General features: G+C 43.9%; 1 protein-coding gene across 1 annotated transcript; it reads right to left on the bottom strand.

Moving 5' to 3' along the window:
• Positions 1–2,589: 2,589 nt before the first annotated feature.
• On the bottom strand, positions 2,590–7,064 carry ZDHHC12 (zinc finger DHHC-type palmitoyltransferase 12). The gene is made up of 5 exons (XM_059828837.1): positions 6,980–7,064; positions 6,420–6,556; positions 5,329–5,415; positions 3,905–4,071; positions 2,590–3,312 (listed from the first exon to the last, which is right to left on the bottom strand). Exons 1-5 carry the CDS (start codon positions 7,062–7,064, stop codon positions 3,003–3,005), a joined length of 786 nt encoding a protein of 261 aa, XP_059684820.1. The 3' UTR covers positions 2,590–3,002.
• Positions 7,065–12,472: the final 5,408 nt, after the last annotated feature.

Consider the following 12,472-nt stretch of genomic DNA (forward strand, 5'->3'; position numbering starts at 1 on the left):
AAGTTGCATCGTAGCAGGGAATGGCCATTTCTCACCTATTTTCTAGAAAAGATATGCAGCATTCCCTCTTTGTAATGATTTTATGCCCATTCCCACTCATAATTATGTATGCCAGAGAAGGAATGGATTTTAACACAACCAAGGTAATGATGTTTGGGTTTGATAATGATCCAAGTTGATACATCTTAAGGAAAAGGAGTCTCTTTCTACTTCTTTGAGGATGCTAAATCTTAGCTATTGTTTTTAATTACATGAAAAAGCCACAGCTTTGCACAGGCTTTTTTTTTTTTTTTTTTTTTTGAAAATAAAGCTACCTTTTCTTATAATGAAATTTGAGGTTTTCATCTCCTTGGTGTTAGCTGAATGTTTCAGATCAGGGCTAACCATATTCTGCTCAACAGGCAGGATTTTATTTTTCTCTGTAAATGTCAATAGTAGTTATTTTCTTCCTTCCTTTTCACTCGTCTATGTACGTATTGCATGGTGTCATCAGCTGTCACATACAAATGACTGCAGTCAAGTTGTCTCTCTCAGATTTTATCAATATATTTATCCAGTATCTTCTTTGGGATAGCTAAATAATGACAGTGTTAATATTGGAAAATCAGTAACTTAAAGGCGATTTCATTTGCCTGGTAACATATCTTGTAATTATACTTGGTAAGATAAATTTTATTCTCTTAAATTCATAATGTTAGCTTGTTGGGCAAAAAAAGGAAGTACATCTAGAAATTATGCATCACACTGATGACAAATAGGGACACACAGCTATTACTCTTTCAGTTTGTCTTCAACAGAAGTAGACAGAAGTTGAACAAACGCAATTGTGCTATATCTGGAGATAAGGTTGGGGTGCAGCTAGTGAGTCATCATTATTAAATCAAGGCTAGTCTAAGTGCTTCAGAATTCAGCAAGGTAAGAGCATACATTTGTGCAAAACTGAAATAATTCACACTGAACCTAGATTTCCTTTTTCAGAGCCAAGTATAACTGCTTCTGAAAATTCCCGCGTACAAATATCCTTTCAGCTTCCTGCTCTGCCTTGCAGCGTAATGGGCCATTTAAAGCAGGATATACATTTTCCTCACCCTTGTTTGAATAGTAATGGTTGGCTTGCTGTTGGCTCCTACCGTGTGTTTTGTGACTTTTCTTAAGGTCAAGGCCTCTGTGAAGTGGCAAATAGCACAGTGGATTGTTAGCACAGGTGAAACCTATAACTTGGTTTCAAAGAGAGAGGCATAAAGAACCAAAAAAGGCATATTTAATCTTTTAATTCATAGTTTATAGTAAAGTAAAGAGACTGTAAATTACCATCCTGGTGCATTTAAAAAAGAATTACCAAACAGAGTAAAACTGTGTGTTTTGAGCTGTAGTACCTGCTGACAAATTTTTGTTTGACCGATACCTGAAGAACTAGAAATTGCTATGTGGCAGATGAGCCATGCTTTAGCAGGCACCACACTGATGCAAACAAACTGCAGAATTCTTTCTGGATGGTATACCATTGTTATGAAAACAATTCTTAGTGTTCTGATATCCCTCTGATAGGAGTTTCTACCCTGAACAAAGCAGACTGGACACAGATTACAAACTCTGGAGTTGGTCAAAAAAGGGATGCTTCTGCTGTTTTTGGACTATTGTGCTGTATTAGTGACTATACTGTCCTTTCGTGAGTGCTCATCAACTTCAAACCCTGAGTGCGTCCTACCAGCTTGCCAGATGTGCTCTTGAGCTGGTGTTAATTCCTGAGCCAAGGCAATTAAGGCACAAAATAATTTTAACTAAGGTTTTGTTGTGGTGCTGTTTTGGTTTTTTTTAAACAGAAAAGGGTCAGGACTAAAATTCACACCACAGCCTTTTCTGTTTTTAAAGCTAAAATTGGTAATCCCAAACTGCTTTTAATTCCTCATGGAAACTTGAAGTATGACCTTTTATTACGCTGGAAAACAAGTAAACTTGCTGCTATCCTAGAAGCTATTGGCACCCCCTCATCTCAATGAAACAAACAGGACCTAGAATCTTTCCTCATGCATTGAAACTTTGTATTCTTCTATTAAAATTTTACTAGTATGCTGAGGTAGTAGTATTACCAACAGTGTTACTTGAGCTAGGCACGTACCCACCTCTCCTACTGGTTCTCTCCCCATGAGCTACAGGAAAAGCCTGAGCATGAAGTTATCTGCAGAAGTAATTCAGTAAGCAAGTATTACTTTTCTGTCCAAAGAAAAGCGGATGGTACCATTCTTTGCTGACTTGATTCAAAATAGCCTGTGAATTGTTAACAGCATCATCAACTTAAAGAAAACTGTTAGGAAGCTGGTTGGGGCATCACAAAGTACAGGCTAATTATCTCATAAGCTGAATTTGGTGCATTACAGCTGTTTCTCATGCACATTAACACTATTAAGCCTCAAATCTTTGTGAAAAGCATTAAGTTGAGGCATGTGGTCAAAATGAAATTTGCTTTTGACTGTCCAAATATTTAGTCAAATATTTCTATTACATGCCCAACACTACTGACAAAAGGCACTGCAGTTCTCACAGTGAGAACTATGTTGAGGAAAGGCCCCAGGAATGACATTGCTTCTGGCTGGTTTTGTCTGTAATAGCTGCTGTTCCCTAGCAGCAAAAGGAGAGGGAAACTTTGGGGAAGAGAAGTGAACATGGATGCTCACACTATTCTTGCATCTCTTCTGGAAAGATGTGGATGCAGTTAGCAAAAGGAAGTAAATTTAGAGAGATACCTTTGCTCAGTCCAGAAATCAGCCCTGCTGGCCTTCCCAGAACCAGCGACTCCCCTTTAACAGTGTTATTCATATATAAAAAAAATAACCCTGACTATCCTTGAAATGTAATTTGCAGGATGAACAGGTTGTGGAACAGGCTGCATAGTTCATGACTACTGAAGTTCCGTGCAAGGAAACAGCAGCAATTGCATTAGCAAAGCTTTACCCAGCAACCTGCAGCTGTGTTGGCACTCTACCAGGTAGGTAGTACCGTGACTAGACAGGCTCATTGTTCTTGTGAAAATAGATTTTCTCCCATGCAGTGAGGTGGCATGAACAGAAGAATCTCCAGAGATTGAGGACTACTCCTTGGTCAAAGGGATTCTCCAACTCGGAGTGTCGCAGGTAGGAGATGCGATGGTGTGACATGAATTCCCAGGTGGTGGTGTTGCACGAGATCAGATAGAGGTGTGAAATAAGCAGCAGCAGGACAACAATGGTGAATACGACTATCAGGAGGAAGGACATGAGGAGGAGAATGTTGTGCTGCAGCCAGTCCCAGGACTGCTCAAAGTAGAGGCCTGACCTTTCAATTCAAACAGAAATAAATTCTCGGTTAAAGATGTAGAACTAGTTACATAAGCCAAGCAAACTTGATGGCACTTCTGATTCATAACTAGCGAGCTTCTGATAATCACTTACTACAGAGGGTTAATATACTGTAAAATCTTAAGAGACTGCACTAGTAGTGACGTACAATCTAAAAAGTTTAAAAGATGCTGGTTCCCCTGACAGCCGAGAGAGACAATCGCATTCAGTTAAGTCCTCTCCTGAACATACAGCTGAAACCCCACTGGAGTTCCCAGTACTTGGATTTGTAAACAAAGATCGTATTACAGTAACTGAAGCAAAATTAGTTAGCTTTTGTACTGTTGTTAATTCTGTTAATTTAAGCTTAAAACAAAGATGAACCCAAATTATCAGATTCTGCTCAACTATTGATCAGCTACATTGTTCCTCAGCAGATTAGGGAGCTCAGAAGAGCTGATCTCCAGGATGCAAAAGAGGGTGAAGATACAAAGCCAATCCAGTCACTGCTACAAACCCTTCAGCTGGGCTCCAGGAGCACCAAAACTTCTAGCAATCTCAGAGGTCAAAGTGCCGCCTCCAGGCCTTACCAAGCAATGTGACCTCCCCACAGCAGAACTACAAGCTGCACGCTCAAGTAGACTATGAAGAGAGGGTGATTCTTTTCTCCTACACAGTTCTCAATCCAGGGACAGTGATGGTCGTAACGCCGTACACAGTGTTGGCACAGCTGGCAGTGCTTGGCTCGCATTGGTTGCTGCAAAACAAAAACAAACAAACACTAGCAATAGCTCACTGGTTCAACTCCCTGTTTGGTAGAAGAGAACATCATGCAATATCGTCTTCCTCCACAGCAGTACTGTCCCAAAAGCACTCCATTTTGAGATAACAGCACAACATAAAGATTCCGAAGACAACTAAAGGGGATCATGAGCGAGATTCAAATTAAATGACTCTCCCATGCTACTTCTATCTATGTATTTTCTTTATTATCTACCTATTTATAGGAAGTCCAGTGTGCAAAGGAGGGAGATAGAGCCAGTCTGTTCTACTCAGGAAAGCACAAGCAGAGCATTGAGGTGAAAAACTAGGACCGCCGCTATTGAAGACAGTGTGCAGGGATGGGATGTCTTTATGGGACTGCATAGAAAGGGGAAGTGTCTACAAGACACCTGCACAGGAAAGCAGCTCAAGTACCAGGAACAGAAAAGATGAAAGATCTGGCTCAGGAAAGTAGTATGAGTATGCCTCCTAGGATTTGTTCCCTGAAGCATATATATGTTTTGCCAGCTCTTGCAATGAACTGACTTCTCCTGGTAGATATTCTTCAGGAATTTATGGAAGCTGGGATAATGCTGGATTTTATTAAACTGATAAGGAACACTCTGAAAACAGGCCTTTCTAGGCTTTAGGCAAACTGTTCTAAGAGCTAATTTAATTGCTCTAATTCTTCCTTCATACTATCTTTTACAATTCAGGCTAATGTTTTGTTGTTTTTAGGCCTCCAAACAAGCTCACAGCTACCAGCAGTTCTTACATGTCACGCTCAACTGCTTTTCTGACTCTCTATCAAGATATCTTCAAAATAACCTTTTTGACAATACTGTAAGGTCTGACTGACATGGCAGGAAGAATGTAGAATACAATTTTCCCATGGCAAAAGAAGATCCTCATTTCTATGAGCCAGCAGAGACTTGTTTCACCCTTGGAAAACTAGCATATGTGCCAGTGTCCATCACTACTACATCTTCAGCTACACAGTTCACTTGGATCACTTTTCAATTCAGGAATTCAATTTTCTAGTTGTATTTACTTTTTCTGTGAATTTTTCAGCAGGAGGGTGACCCTATGACAGAATTAATCAGATCCGCCATGCCTCCAAACCACTGAGCAGTGAGCAGCAATGATAGAGCAGAAAAACACTGGCAATAGCAGCTGAACAAAGATGTTGCCAAAAAATGTAAGCTTGCAAATTGCTCATCCCATCCTCTTCTAGTGTGTTGTGAATGCCTACCTTCACCAAGCAGTAACCACAACGCCGCATCTTAATATTACTTGGAACTTGGGGTATCACCAGGCTTTGTTCTTCACTCTTGCCTGCCTACAAAAAAAAGAGAAAGGGAGTGACTAAGGAGGTTTTGTTTGCTGCTGTCTGAAGTACAGCAGCTATTATTGCACTTGTCATGACCGAGCTGTCTGGATCCTTTTACTTAACAGTTACACGGTGCTGGCTATCATTAGGAAAGTTAAAATAATTCCTCAGAATTCCTACAGACGCTGCTATATAAATACTGTAGCCTGAAATTCCACTGCAGACAGTTAAGGTACATTGAGAGAGAACAGGCTACTGTAACCATCAAAAGAACATTTGGGACAGAGGCAGAAATAATTGTGGACAACATACCACACCAATCCCAACAATATGCTTTAGGACAAAAATAAGCAAGGTTAGACTTCACTTCCGAAGACAATAATGATGTCTTTTCAGTATAAGCAGTGCTACTTATTCATAACACAGACAATGTTCATGTTAATGATGGATGATTAAAATTGATAATGCTTTTGTCCTACACAGTCTGTAAGGCTGTGAACCTGCAGTAGACTACCTCTCGGTTAATGAAACTTTGCATCTCCATTTACCTCACTGTAACTTGTTTGTGTACATGTCCTCTGAGAGGGCAACAAATCTATAAACAGTTCGATAAACAGAGCTGTAGAGAGCACTTTCTTCCAAGCTTGCCGTTCAATTTGGGTTTTTTGCACCTGTACCACTTAGCGGTGGTTAGCATAACATAGCTCATGTATACATTCCATAGGGTACTGCAGCCTCTGATGCAAGAGAGGACTTACGCTCAAATGGCACAGTGCGCTTACAATGTGAGTGTGCTGTAAAAGACTCGCTTAAAGTCTGTGAACTCTACGGCAGTTACAGAATATGAATCGGAGAGTTTTAGGCCTGATTTCCAATGGTCTGTGTATGTTTCCTTTATGCCAAGTGCAACAGACACTGTTTCAGATCGTTCTAATCTAGCAGAGTGGGGAAAAGGAAATAAGCCTATAGATTTTATAGCCCTAGCACTTTCCTTCATTCATGAAGTGATATACCTTCACTTCCTCTTCAGACTTAACAAAACCGGGATCCATGAGAGACACCTTGAAGTACAGCAGGACAGAGCACAAAACCAGTAAGACGAAGATCAGCAGCTGCAGCAGCTCTCCGCGCTCCTCTTGCTTTTGCAGATCTGAAAGGTACCCCGAAAAAAGAGAGCAGTAGTTCCCTGTAAAGCGTTTAGGATTTTTCTCTCTGGCCTTAACAAAGGGGCCCTGCACCTACGGGAAGGGGGACGGGGAGAAACCGGGCAGCGAGAGGGCGTGGGGTGAGAAGGGGAGAAGCAGGTGACGGGAGGGGCTCCCGAGGGCCCCACAGCGCCCCTCTGCCCGCAGGGCACCCCGGAGGGCCCAGAGGCCGAGGCGGCGCGGGGAACACCCGGGCTCTCCCCCGCTGCCCGGGCGCAGGGGGCGGCACAGCCCGAGCCGAGGAGGTTGCCGCCTCTCCCCAGGGGCGGGCCCGCCCCCAGCCCGGCCCTCGGCCGCCCCCTTCCCGGGGCGGGCAGCCCCCCACGGCCAGCGGGGAGGGAGGGAGGGGCGCGGCGGCCGCGCCTCACCTGTGCGGTGCAGGAAGAGCCCCAGCGTCAAGCCCCCGCTGAGGGCCGTGTGCGCCGCCCTCACCCACAGCCCGCCGGCCCCCATGGCGCCCGCCGGCCCGGAAGGGCGGGCAGCGGCCGAAGGCGGGGCCTGGCCGGGCTGGCTCGGCCCGGCGGGGGGGGGCTCCGCTGGGCTGCCCCCTGAGGGGGGCCGACAGCCCGCAGCAGGGCCGGGTGCTGACACCTCCGGCTGGGCACCCCCCGCGCGGGAACCGGGGTCCCTTTCCTCCCCGCCCTGCGTTTGTAGGGGGAAGCCTGGCTGCAGCCCGCGGGCCTCCTTGCTTCCCCTCAGAGCGCCTGCCCGTGCTTTGCCCTGCATGCTGGCCCTCCGTCTCGGGGGCCTCTCCCAGGAGAAAGGCGCTTTCCTGCAGCCCTCCTTCCCGCTTGTCCTCCCACCCTGACCCCCCCGGGCTCTGCACGGCCCCTCGGCCGTGTTTCATTTCAGCAGGGATCGCCGGGAGCGCGGGGCTGGGTCCCCCTGACAGCAGCGTTGCTGGGAAAGCTGCACATCGCAGTTACACCCGAGGCAAAAACTGTTAAATGTACATGCGAGCGATAGAAGGGGTCTTGCAGAGACCTCAAGGCGAGGACTCACACTGCTGTCTGGGTGAGACGCTGCACCGCGGTGCGTTAACTCTGGTCTCGCCGATTTGATCGTTTCATCTGTTGATTTCCATCCCCAAGGGAGAAACGCGGAGGGTTGTGCCTGACTGAACACGTTTGGACAGCCCTATTAATGCATCGGAGCTTGTAAAATGTCTGACATAACTTTGGTAGGAGGCTGCCGGGGTGGGATTTGATGTGACTTTGGATGTCTGCAGTGAAGGTGTTCGTATCTGAGCGAGGTCCTTAGACTCCCCCGACAGCAGCAGAGGGAAGCAGGCAGGCCTAGAGAATGGACCTTCTCATCTGAAAGCAGACATCTAAAAGTAGTTGAATTGCACCCTAGATGCGTCTTTGTCTTTTGCTAACAATAAAAGAAGCCAAGATGACTAGCTTAGATGTACACGTTTATCCTTTGAGCATCTGTCTAAGGAAGATGAATCTTACCACAGGCCTGTAAAAGTTCTGAAATCGGTGTTTTCTTGTTAAACTCTTTTCAGTTTTAACATAGATGTATCTTGCTGCTTTTGTTACCGCCTTTCTCAGTAAAAATTTGGAAAGAAAAATCACATTCTTTGCAAATTTATCTTCCAGCACCTGAAAAATAGCTGATTCCTTGGTATCGTTTCACCACAAATGGGGTGTTCTTGATTATTTTGGTCTTGCCTAAGTGATTCAGTGGCTACCTGCTGATTCCAGGAAAGCACCTGGCTGCACAGGTCACTTTTAAATGGTTTACCTGAGACAGCTGTGTTGAAACATTAATAGAAATTGTAGTCTAAAATTCCAACAATCGTTTAAATCCTTTTGCTTTTTTTTTTTTTAGTCTAGGTAAATGCAAAACCTACAGAAATCCTCCCTCAGACACCTCATAGACTGCATCAGTGCTTGTCAAACCTCACATACAGAGTTTGTATGTGAGATGGCCCTGCTACGCTCTGCCTGCTTTAAATATCCTGAAGATCTTTCTGTTCCTTGACTTGCAAAGGAAGCCTTTCAGAAGAGTAGGAAGCTCAGAACAGTAACATCAGGCTCTGTCTAGAAACACAAAGAAAAGGTGGGTAGTGTCTTTCCGTTCTTTGCAGAGGTGTAAATTTTAAAGCTTAATGAAGGCAATTTGAGTAGTAACAATTTTACCTACTTGAAAGTAGAAATATTTTGATATTATAGAATAATCTGTCCTAAGGAATGTATTCTTGCTCTCTTTGTGATTAGAATAATTTGGTGCATGTTATGCTTTTTATCTTTTCTTACAGCTTTGAAACCTGTCTTACAGACATCAGAGCTTATCTCTGTCTCAAGGGTTCCAACCTAAATGACTGGTTGAAATAGGCTTAGTTCCAGAGAGCCTCTACTAGCAAGTTTCTGAGTAGAGAATCTAGATTCTTATGGCATTACAGCTAGGAATTTCATGCTGCTGGAAGCCTAAGGTATCTCTTTGTACTCTTACAATGTGGTACATTTTCAGCTTCCTAGAGGCAGTTTGGTTTCACATGATTCCTCCTCCTACTTCAGCCACCTAGAGTCTGATCCTTTAGAGTTTACAGTGACCACTGAATTAACTGGCAGTTGAACACTTGCAGGACCAGAGTCTTAAGAAGAAAGTCACATTGGCCTTAAAGCAGATTCACTGTTTTAAGCTGGAGTCTTTTCTTACGTACTCAGCTTCTGCCCACTTACAAAGCTTAGGCTGTGGAATGCAAGCCGCAGATCCATTACAGAGTTCAGAGGCAAGCTGTACAGTCAAATATTGTTCTGTGGTTTTTTTTCTCCTCTCACATAATTTCATAACAATACTCTCTTCCTCCACGCCTCTTTTCTATTGACAAAAAGTATTGTATCCCTTGGAGTGATGAAAGGAAAAGCCACTGAACTGCATCATCAACACATGGCAGTTCCTTTCATTTTTAAAGAAATATATGACAGCAAATGGACCAGTAATGTACCTAAATAAACCACATTCATAGACCAAAGGAAGAAGACATTGTTAAGCACTAGGTTTAATACACAGCGGGTATCCAATGGATACAACAGAAAAGTTAATTCATTCAGAATTGTAAGGAAGCAACAGTTGTGCATTAATATTTTTTTGCTTGGTTTCACCATGTACAAACATTTGAACCAGGCCTCTCAACATTAGGCAGGTCAATGGACAGAGTAAAAGCAGATGCTTGCTCATTATAACTGAGATTATTTTCTTTAAGCAAAACAAGGAAATATATATTTGGTTAGCTTAGAAACTTTTTTTTAAACAAGGAAAGAATTACAGAGAGAATCAGTGACAATTATATGAAATCAAAATATGGTCTGCTAAAGCAGAAGTGTTTCAGTTCAGCAGGGAATCTCCCTCATTCCTTTTCTTAAGTGCTGTCTTCTCATCCAGCCCCCATGTTACTTTTCATCCATTCCTGATGACCATTACCCTCTGTGCTTCATGCACATGGTTGTTGTGGAGACCAGCTGTTTCCCTACTTTTAACTCTCTTTTTCCAGCACAAGCTACCCTCTGATACCTGAGCTGTGGCAGGCTCCTCCCAAAACAGTCTCAAGAAATCATCTTTTCTGTGGAGTAGCACCTGAATGCAGTGGTGCCCCTATAGCTCTTGCTCTACTGTTAATTAATTACCTTCTTCAAGTGATGAGAGGGGAATAGGCTCACAGCCCCAAGACTTTTCTTCCCGCTCATCTTTTGCGGAGACCAGAGTGACTACAGCAGAAGCCCAACCAAGGTGACAAGCTGGGCAGCATTCAGCGCTGAATAGATATCGTTTCAGCCAGTAGGTAGGTGCAGGGTAATAGCAGCCATGATGCAGATGGGGCAGATCAATTATCTGCAATGTTACTAATTGCCACAAACATCAGTGCTAAACTTCCTTGGCTTGGTTTAGATGAGAAAGTCTAGTGCTGCTGGGTGTAACGCATCATACAAGTAGATGCCAATCGTTATAAGCAATTCCTCCCACAGATCTTGTAAAATGGAAGCACTTGTGGAAAGTTGCCTGCCAATTTGCTCTCTTATCTATTCCAGAGAAAATGGCAGACAGCTGACACCCGGCATGCTGAGGACTGCTGTATCATTGACTTGAGCCACTGAATGACGAGGCATCCTCCAGCCAGGAAGGAAACTACAAACAGTCAAGGTAGAGGGTTCCTTTGTTGGCACAGTCTCTGTAGAGAACTACTGAGTTGTGTTCATGCTCTGCTTGCCAAGCTTTTGAATATTAAAGGAAATATAGTAATGAAAACATGAGTAAGAGTCTGAATGGGACAACAGCTACAGAGCACAAGGAGCCCCTCTGCTATGTCTTTACACACTATGAACTTCTCTCCAGCTGGATTCTCATTTGACAGACAGAACCCTGTTCTAGTTTTCTGGGCAGGGTTGGTCGTTGGCTCTATAATTCTGTGTGGAGTTGAAGTCTCCTGGTTCGTTCCTTTGCTCCAGCAAACTTGGAAGTCCTGAGAGGCTTCTCTGTAATGGTCAAGCATTTCAGGGTATCCAACTTCCCCTTCTACATTAGACCTTCATAAAAAATTAGCCACTTTGCCCTCCCCTCCTTTGCAGAATATTGGTATGACATCTGCAGACAACTATCCTGTTCTGTCCCGAGCCTTGGATCTACAGCAGCAATTCATTAACTCCTCTTTGCCTCCAAAAAGTGCTTTCAGGTCATGGTACATGCATTATGCCTAGGGTGAAACAACTCCTGTTGTTTCAGTTAGGGAAACAGGTACAACCTAGTTTCAAACTCCCCAGTGCAGGAATCCCTGGATTACACTCAGGTGTTCCGATGATACCTTTCTCTCTTTTGCTCCTTACTGAAAGTAAATGTTATTTTTCAGCTCACAAAGTTTGGCTTGAAGACATTGAAGCTTGTTGCTAAAGCTCATGTTACTCTATCAGGGATGCTACTTCTTTTAAAATGCTGTCTCAGGAATTTACCTTGCTGGTGGCCTGACTCAAAATCTTATGTGTAGCTAGGTGTAACAGACCTGTTCTAGTTCCCCCTTCCCCCTGGGATCAGTGACGGATTTCAGAAAGCTAAGCTTTTCTGGCAGGCTGGCCTGACTCCATTAATCTCCGTGTTGCTGGGAATTTTAAATCTTTTTATTCTGGTTCAGGCTCAGGTACAGCTGATGAGGATATGTGAGCAGTGAGGACAGAGGTTATCTTTAGAATCTGAAACAAAACAAAGGTTTGATGCAGCTTGTATCTTGTTAGTTTGGATACCATGGTCCAGCTTGCAGCAGGTGAGGCTTCAGTAATAGCTGAGCTTATAGGAGCACTGGTTTGAAAAGCCCAAACCTTTGGGGTCTTGAGGCAGATGGAATCAAGCCATCAGTTGTTCATTAACCTTAATGTCACTGTGCCAAAGTCTCAGTGTAAAGCCTGGTTGTTTGGCTCTGATTACAATCCAAGGCTGAGGTCTGCTCTAGCTGAGATAGTAGTTTCTGAGCTCCGGCTGCCTCCCCAACGTGGCAGCTGCATTCTGGGGACATGGGTTTCTGATAACTCTCGCATCTGTGATGCGTCCCCTTCTGCTCCACTCCCACCTTGCCAACATAGTCAGAATCTTGAGTGCTCTTTGTCATGTGATTCAAGATTTTAGTGGTAGCTTTCACTATATGGGCATTAGAAAGGAAGAAAGCCTAGTGGGTGCCACTGTTGTGTGAAACAACTTCAAGAGGACAGTAGCACTAAATGGAGAATTAAATGAGCAAAGCCTGACTCTCCTAATGCTCCGAGGTTGGCTGGCAGTATTTGCAGCCTCTCTTAGTTTTGCATCTAGAAGGAAGATTAGCAAATGTTACACAGAAAATAGATCTTGAAATAAGCTTCCCTGTCTCAAAG

Source organism: Gavia stellata, chromosome 24 (assembly GCF_030936135.1).
Source record: "Gavia stellata isolate bGavSte3 chromosome 24, bGavSte3.hap2, whole genome shotgun sequence".
In the NCBI taxonomy this organism is placed as follows: domain Eukaryota; kingdom Metazoa; phylum Chordata; class Aves; order Gaviiformes; family Gaviidae; genus Gavia; species Gavia stellata.

Coding starts and splice junctions, on each gene's coding strand:
- ZDHHC12 (XM_059828837.1), bottom strand. CDS start 7,064: ATGGGGGCCGGCGGGCTGTGGGTGAGGGCGGCGCACACGGCCCTCAGC. Junction 5,416..6,419: donor AGTCTGAAGAGGAAGTGAAG/GTATATCACTTC, acceptor TTTTTTTTGTAG/GCAGGCAAGAGTGAAGAACA. Junction 4,072..5,328: donor GTGGTTACTGCTTGGTGAAG/GTAGGCATTCAC, acceptor TTTGTTTTGCAG/CAACCAATGCGAGCCAAGCA.